Source organism: Colobus angolensis, unplaced genomic scaffold (assembly GCF_000951035.1).
Source record: "Colobus angolensis palliatus isolate OR3802 unplaced genomic scaffold, Cang.pa_1.0 Scaffold83, whole genome shotgun sequence".
Lineage (NCBI taxonomy): Eukaryota > Metazoa > Chordata > Mammalia > Primates > Cercopithecidae > Colobus > Colobus angolensis.
Genome location: NW_012122154.1, coordinates 1,223,309 through 1,231,664, shown reverse-complemented (window position 1 = coordinate 1,231,664; position 8,356 = coordinate 1,223,309). Strand labels below are relative to the sequence as shown.

Below are 8,356 nucleotides of genomic sequence, written 5' to 3'. Positions count from 1 at the left end.
CTGGAGTCAGGAGGCAAGAAGATGAGACCATCATTCTAATTTTCAAAACATCACATGAGCAGGAAGGTATGAAAGGCCCCATCTGCCATCAGAGCTAATGACGTGCCCTCTGAGGCTGCCAACTCCCAACCACCCAACCAGTTCCCTTTTTCAGGGTCACGCTGATGATTTGAAACTTATCCCTGTGTTCAAGCTGCCCTCCCTTGGCACGTGACAGAAAAAAGTAAAAACAGGACTCAATACCATCACTTCAGAGGAAGCCTTTATTGTAACATAAAATACACAACTTTGTGACTGCCCCAAATTGTACACAACACTTTTTTTTGGTGGCTAAATAACTAATCTGCCTTGACACTAAAATATGTATCTGAAATAATTTCACAAAGTTTTAAAAAGAAAAATTATAAAAAGTATACTTTCATTTTAAGTTATATTCATTTTGGTCTTTCCCTACCCCCTAGAAAAACCCTGCACATCCCACACACGGAGCTGAAACCTTTGAGGACTTGTGTGTCTGGGAGTGGGTGAGGCTGATGGGGTCAAGACACACCACTACCTTTTCTTGTGATACGCAGGAACAGGGAGGAGAGAGAAGATAGAATGCAGAGAGCGAGCACACCTTTCATCAAAAATCTCTACTCTCTAGGCACAGCCTCAGTAACACCAAGGACAGCTCACAACTGGACAAGCAGGGGAACCCCATGCTCAGGGAAGCCACACTCATCAGCTCTCTTCCTCCCCAATCCAGTGCCAGCTGCAAAGTGAGCTCGAAGCGGCCCGGGACGGCCCGGCTGCTCTGTCCTCAGCAGGTCCTGGGGTGGGTCCACTCCCGACCTGAAAGTGTACCAAGTCTGACCCCCCACCAGGGTTGCTGGAACAGAGAGCGAGGTCTCAGAGGCAGGTGTCGGTGAAGCATCTCTGGGTGACGGGCAGGGAGGGGCTCTTTGAGCCTAGGTCCCTGAATAGGCAGCCTCTCCTTCTCACCCTTCCCCAATGCGTCCATCCTCATGGTTGGAATTTTCATCAAATCTTGAGGGGTAGGGAGGGACTGAGTGGGATGTGGGCAGCCTGCTCCTCAAAGGCAGAGAGACTCTACTGCCTGGCATAGAAAAATAAATCAGTGTATGAAACCAAGCCAAGGCAAATGGCAGCTTTAAAAAAGTCATCTTCCAATAAATAATTTACTATAGAGGAATATTTTTCTTTAACAGCAAAACACTGATAAATTCAGAAGTTATTTGTGTAAAAAAAATATCTGTTTATTTACTCTCATGTATAAAAATAAGGTTTTGGGGGCCATCCTCTCCTGGGGGTGCTCATGCCCTTCTTTTGGAGAGGGATGCGAGGGGTGACCTTTTAGGCCTTACCCGTAAGCTATTTTAATACACCTGCTCACCCCCTCTTCCCCTACTGCCTGCTGTAGCCCATTCCTTCCTTCTGGTGTAACGCTACAGAAGAAGTCGTGGAACAAAATTATACTGAGAGGTTTGTTTCGTTTTGTTTTGTTTTTATACTTTCATCAAACTCCCCAGCAAACCTGCTGACTGCATTTCCTCACATTACCAACACCCGCCAGGACCCCACAGCAGGGTGACCCGCTGAGCAAGCTGGCCTAGGTTCAGTCCACACTGCTGCCACCTACTCTTCAAGACATCAGGTGTGAACAGAGAATGGGAATGAGGTGACCTGGGTTCAAATGACCCAGGGCCCAATGCACAAGAGAGAATTTTGATGTGAAATTAGGGTGGGAAGGGGAAAACAAAAAAGATCCAACTTAGAAACAGAAACATGATGCAGCATTTGCAAAAAGCATTATTAATAAGCCTGAAGAACACCTTCGACTGTGCATCCACTGGCTCAGAGAAAGGCTGGGCAGCCGGAACAGCACCTTCCTGGGTAACCAGGCAACAGTCTCAGCGCCCAGAAGTCAGGGCTGTGCGCTCCACTCTGGCCAGAACACAAAGGGCGTTGGCACTGTAAGCTCTCAGTTACATGGCCCTCTTTTCTCTCCTCTATTTCTCCAAACATGTGTGCACACCCAGAGGAACTGAGTGGCAATTCCAGGGTGCAGGCAGGCAGGAGGGGAGAAAGGACAGAGAGAATGTTAAGATGAGCTAAGTGTTATGTGAAAAGCCACCGCCCATCCGAAAGCCTGTGACTTCCCTTGCCCTAACAATCTTTGCAGGTTGCCCCTTTTCCCATTCCTACCCAAGAACAGGGGGGTGGGGAGAGGGAAGGCTCTCTTTGTCAAAAAGCAGTTATCTACATTTCAGAAGAAAAGCAGAGACAATCACGGTTATGTATCAATTGCTTGGCAGACAGAGTGATGAATACTCACTGGAGCACACGTGCTTTCTCCTCCCTTTGTCCATCTCTTACTCAAACAACCACATGTCAAAGTCCAGCCACTCTTAAGACACATGGCCAACTTCCAGGATTCACGAAACTCACTGCCTTTTTGCACAAAGTAAAAACCACCACAGCCTCTGTCTGTGGCCTCTTTGCTACAACTAAACTCTTGGACAGTGAGAGGGAGAAACACCATAACGTGCAAACAGACAGACAGACACACACACACACACACGCACACACACACAAACACATACTCGCACTCCCTTTGCTGGTGCCACCATGCACAGAAACACTAAGGTCACAACTAGTATTAACACTTCACATTATGAGTATTGTTTCCAAAGAGAAGCGATTCATGGAATTAAAACATCCACAAGAGTGATTCCCCTGGTGAGGATGAAGAAGCTGAAGACGGAGAGGTCGCGGGGTCACGACTGTGCGTGTGGGATCCACTGACTGTCCATTGGCCGGCCCAGGAGCTCCTCCACACGCCGCGCCACGTCCATTGTGTCCTCCAGATCAAAGTCCCCATCGGTGTCAAGGACTGAATCAGGGCTTGGGAGGGAAAGAGGGATGAAGGGAGGGGGAAAGGCTGTCAGAGAGCACCCCCCCACAGAGCCCCACAGGCTGTCAGAGCCCCACAGGCCACCGGGGGAGCAGTCTGAGCCAGCCTATGCCCTCAGCCTGGTGCTTCATGGGAAAAGAATGACCACTCGAACAGCTGGCTACACAGCAACTCGGACTGAAATGCCCTCCCCAGTTACCTCTCACAACGGCTGTCCAGACACAGTACAACTCCACTCAGTCCTTAGACCAAGAAAAATCTCCATTTTGAGAGAGGGGAACAGATGACATTTGCCCAATCCGACTCTAAACCACCAATTACTTCTGGTCAAATCTCTCTCTCCCAAAGGCCAGAGCCCGGGCCAGGGCTGGCTGCTCTCAGACCTAGAGGAGCTCTAGATTCCTTTGCCCACCAGCCCTCCAGGGGTCCAGCCTGGGGCCAAGCCCCCAGTTCCTCCCCTGTGGACCCCAACAAGAACACCACCTACTTCTGTGGGTACATGTTATAGTGAGCCTGGGGGCACACAGCTGGGGAGGGGGCCTGGTCCATGTACGTGGCACTGCCGCTACCGGCATCTGCAGATGCGTTCACAAACCTGCAGAAGAAAGAAAACAGCTTCAGCTGCCAGGGAGGCCAGGGCAGCTGAGAGGGAGGGGACCGAGGGGCATGTTTGTAGAAGGACAAAGTGCCCACTTGGCCCTGGAGCTCCAGGTACAGGAGTGGGCACTTGGGTACTGGCATAGAGTGACCAAGCCCAGGTCCCTCCCCAGGGCTGAGACAGGTTTCCTGGGGGAGCAGAAAGCTGGGCCCAGGATCAGGATGAGAGGCAGGAGGCAGGGTCTGGGATAGGAGGAAAGAGGCAGACGGAGGGCCAGATCCACCTGGACACTTACTCAGGGACCACTTGCTTGATCTGTGGCTTCACGTATCCATCAACGGCTTTAGCTGCCAAGGGGAGAACGTGGTGAATCAAAGTGCTCAAGTGAAATAAAAATGTGATCTTCCTTATGAATCATATCTTTTCTTAGGACAGAACACAACCACCTAACTTATCTAAGGATATGACACAAACCCTTAATATTTCTTTCTTGTTTGTTTTTTGAAACAGTCTCACTCTGTCATCCAGGCTGGAGTACAGTGGTGCAATCTCGGTTCACTGCAGCCTCTGCCTCCCATGTTCAAATGATTCTCATGCCTCAGTCTCCTGAGTAGCTGGATTACAGATGCACCACCACACTTTGGCTAATATTTGCATTTTTAGTAGAGACGGGGTTCCACCATGTTGCCGAGGCTGTTTCTAACTCCTGACCTCAAGTGATCTGCCCACCTTGGCCCTGCAAAGTGCTGGGATTACAGGCATGAGCCACTGCACTTGGCCAAGCATTTAATATTTCAATCTGTTAGGAAGACCTGGTGAAGGAGAAGGTCAGCACTAAAACTGAAATTCAAGATATCTTCCAAATTGGCTTGGATGTATCAATAAATTCTTCAAACCACGGAAACTATGTACTTCAATACAAATCTAAGTCAAGCACTAATTGCGTACTAATTAAAAAAAAAATACCTTGAAAAGCTTAAAGTTCAAGATGCAGCAGAGAGACCGGATTTGTTCTACCTGACCCAGGGGATAAAATCAGGACCAGGAGGAGCAGGTCCTAAGAGGACAAATGTTCAGTCATGTAGGGAGAATATTCTAAGTAGAACTGCCCAGAAAAGAAATGATTTATCTTAGGAAGGACTGATTTCCTTGTCACTGGAAGTTTTGTTTTTTTCCTTTTTTGACAGAGTCTCGCTCTGTTGCCCACGCTGGAGTGCAGTGGTGCGATCTCAGCTCACTGCAACCTCCACCTCCTGGGTTCAAGCGATTCTCGTGCTTCAGTCTCCCGAGTAGCTGGGATTACAGGTGCATGACACCAAGCCCAGCTAATTTTTGTATTTTTGGTAGAGATGGGGTTTCTTCATATTGGTCAGGTCTCAAACCCCTGACCTCAAGTGATCCACCAATTTGGCCTCCCAAAGTGCTGGGATTACAGGTGTGAGCCACAGTGCCTGACCATCATTGGAGGTTTTCAAGCAGAAGGTGCATACACACTGGTCAGGGATCCTATGGAAAGGCCTAGGCACTGGAGAGCCACTGATCTGACCTGATGATGTCTGAGGTTCCTCTAATGAGTGTCTAGTCTTTCAGGAAAGGGAAGGCTACTTTTCCCAGCACGTGCACGCTTCTTCACGCCTAGTGCTTCCGCATTTGGGGTACTTTGATGTCACTAGTTCCAGTGAGCGATGTTGGTGCCAAGAATGCAATGTGTCCTTTGCTTCCCACAGAATCCCCACTGGGATGTGGCAGATGAGCAGATAAACCTGCACATGATCTGGTCGACCAGTTACCTTTTCAGAAGGCTGACTATGGAAATCCAGGTAAGCAGGTAGTAAGAATGTGATATCTGACATGGGAGAATGAAGTCTTGTTTCTGGGTATGTGAATACAGGAATCAGTACGTTAATTATACTAGGCAAGGACGATCCCACTATGATTACAGGACAAAGAGCTTGTCATTTAAGTAGCCCAAGAGGGTGAAATGCTGCAGGGTTCACCAATTGCTTATTACCCTAATCTTCTTCTTCCAGGGCTTCCAGTGTCAAGAGCGACCTTTTCATAATACCTCATGTTTTTTTGGTGCTTTACAGTGTATAGAGAATTTTATAGATTGGCTAAGAAGCTAAAAACCAAAGAAATGCTGTCAGAAATAGGACCTTTTTTTTCCTGAAACAGGATCTTACTCTGTCACATATGCTACAGTGCAATGGCACAATCATAGCTCATTGCAGCCTCTAATTCCTGGGCTCAACCAATCCTCCAGCCTCTGACTTCTGAGTAGCTGGGACTACAGGCATGTGCCACCAAGCACAGCTCACTTTTATTTTTTTGTAGATATTGAGTCTCACTATGTTGCCCAGGCTGGTCAAACTCCTAGGCTCAAGCAATCCTCCTTCCTTGGCCTACAGGCATGAGACACTGTGCCCAGGCCCAAATTATAAGTATCGTAAATAACGAACATGTAACTAACCATACAATGGGATTGTAGGCAATCATCAAAATGATGTTGGAAGATTACATTTACTGAGCTGTAACTCTGCACAGGATATATATATTTTTTGCGGCAGTCTTGCTCTGTTCCCAGGCTGGAGTGCAGTGGCATGATCTCAGCTCACTGCAACCTCCGCCTCCCGGGTTCAAGCGATTCTCTTGCCTCAGCCTCCTGAGTAGTGGGATTACAGGTGTCTGCAACCATGCCCGGCTAATTTTTGTATTTTTTTTAGTAGAGACGAGGTTTCACCATGTTGGTCAGGCTGGTCTCGAACTCCTGACCTCAAGTGATCTGCCTGCCTCGGCCTCCCAAAGTGCTGGGATTACAGGCATGAGCCACCATGCCCAGCTACCTAGGATATATTTCCAAGTGAAAAAAATAAAAGGTCACACAAAATTATATATGGTATGGTCCAAACCCCAACCTTTTACCCTGAACTCCAAGGCTGGAGTGCTCTGACCTCAGCTCCTACCACTTATCTTCCCTGCTCAACAGGCTCCAGCCTCCCTGGCCCTCCTGAGGCTTTCCAGACATGCCCATTCTCAACCCAGGATTTTTGTACTTGTTCTCTTGGCATAGAATGTTTTTTCTCTAGATCTTTGTATGGCTAGCTTCCTCACTTCATTTATGTCTATTCAAAATCACATCCTGGCTGGGTACAGACTCATGCCTATAATCCCAGAACCTTGGGGGACTGAGGAAGGAGCATTGCTTGAGCCCAGGAATTTGAGACCAGTCTGGGAAACCTAGCAAGACCCCAGATCTACAAAAATAAAATAATTAACCAGAATTGGTGGTGTATGCCTGTAGTCCCAACTACGTGGGAGGCTCAGGTGGGAGGATCCCTTGAGCCTAGCAGTTGGAGACTGCAGTGAGCAATGTACTCCAGCCTGGGCAACAAAGTGAGACCCTGTCTCAAAAACAAAAACAAAAACAAAAAAAACATGTCCTCAGAGAAACCCCCTTTGACCACTCTAGTAAAATAACACCTCCATTCTCCTCCCTGCCACTTCTCTATCCCTCTACCTTGCTTTGTCTTCAGAGCGCCCATCACCAAATGAATACATCTGTGTTTTGTTTGTTTGTTTTTGAGACGGAGTCTCACTCTGTCACCCAAGCTGGAGTGCAGTGGCACAATCTCGGCTCACTGCAACCTCTCCCTCCCTGGTTCAAGCGATTCTCCTGCCTCAGCCTCCCAAGTAGTTGGAATTACAGGCGCCTGCCACCACACCCAGCTACTTTTTGTATTTTTAGTAGAGATGGGGTTTCATCACATTGGCCAGGCTGGTTTCAAACTCCTGACCTTGGGTGATCTACCCGCCTCAGCCTCCCAAAAGGCTGGGAATACAGGCATGAGCCACTGCGCCTGGCCTGAATGTATGTTTCCTTGTTTATGGTCTTCATTCTGCTGCTAGACTTAACCCCCAAACAGGAAGTTCAAACATCAGGTGATGCAATGTATAATACATATCTGTTTAGAGAGTGCAAAAATAGTCACTAAATCATCCATAGAGGTTAATCTCTAGATGAGAGATGTTGTGTGGTATCTGTTTTTTGTTTTTGTTTTTCAGACGGAGTGTCACTCTTGTTGCCTAGGCTGGAGTGCAACAGCACGATCTCAGCTCACTGTAACCTCCACCTCCTGGGTTCAGCCTCCCAAAGTGCTGGGATTATAGGAGTGAACCACCACGCCTGACTTTCTTTCTTTTTTTTTTTTTTTTGATACTGAGTCTCACGCTATTGCCCAGGCTGGAGTGCAGTGGCACAGTCTCAGCTCACTGCAATCTCCACCTCCCGGGTTCAAGTGATTCTCATGCCTCAGCCTCCTGAGTAGCTGCGATTACAGGTGCCCGCCACCACACCTAATTTTTGTATTTTTTGTAGAGATGGGGTTTCACCATGTTGGCCAGGCTGGTCTGGAACTCCTGACCTCAAATGATCCGCCTGCCTTGGCCTCCCAAAGTGCTAGGATTACAGGCGTGACCCACCGTACCCGGCCTGTTTTCTTTTTCATGCCTTTATGCGTCTTCTGAAAATTTTATAATAAATATGTAATACTTCTAAACTCAGAAAGCAATAAAACTATCTCTGTCATGAAAAACAAAATTTTACCTCTCTAATTTTGTTTGATCTAAGCTTGTATTAAAAAGAATGTTTTCTTCAATTTGATATTTGGGATTAGTGGCAGATGTGTTTTTTGTACAACTGAAGAATCCAGCCTAGGATTTACATCTGCCCTGGAAAATGCTCAAACTGCTCTCACTGAATGGTAATTGTGTGGGTTTTCATGCAAGAGAGATAACACACGCACGCACGCACACAGGCATGCACACACACACACACACACACA

The 8,356-nt window shown here is 47.6% G+C and overlaps 1 protein-coding gene across 1 annotated transcript in view; it reads right to left on the bottom strand.

Annotated features, from left to right (window-relative positions):
• Positions 1-296: 296 nt before the first annotated feature.
• LOC105503146 (signal transducer and activator of transcription 5B) overlaps positions 297-8,356 on the bottom strand; it is a 105,172-nt gene continuing 97,112 nt past the window's right edge. The window contains exons 16-18 of the mRNA XM_011929938.1: positions 3,811-3,894; positions 3,405-3,512; positions 297-2,907 (exon numbers count right to left, since the gene is read on the bottom strand). Of these exons, the coding sequence (XP_011785328.1) occupies positions 2,781-2,907; positions 3,405-3,512; positions 3,811-3,894 (319 nt within the window). The 3' untranslated portion in view covers positions 297-2,780. The remainder of the gene's footprint in view (positions 2,908-3,404; positions 3,513-3,810; positions 3,895-8,356) is intronic.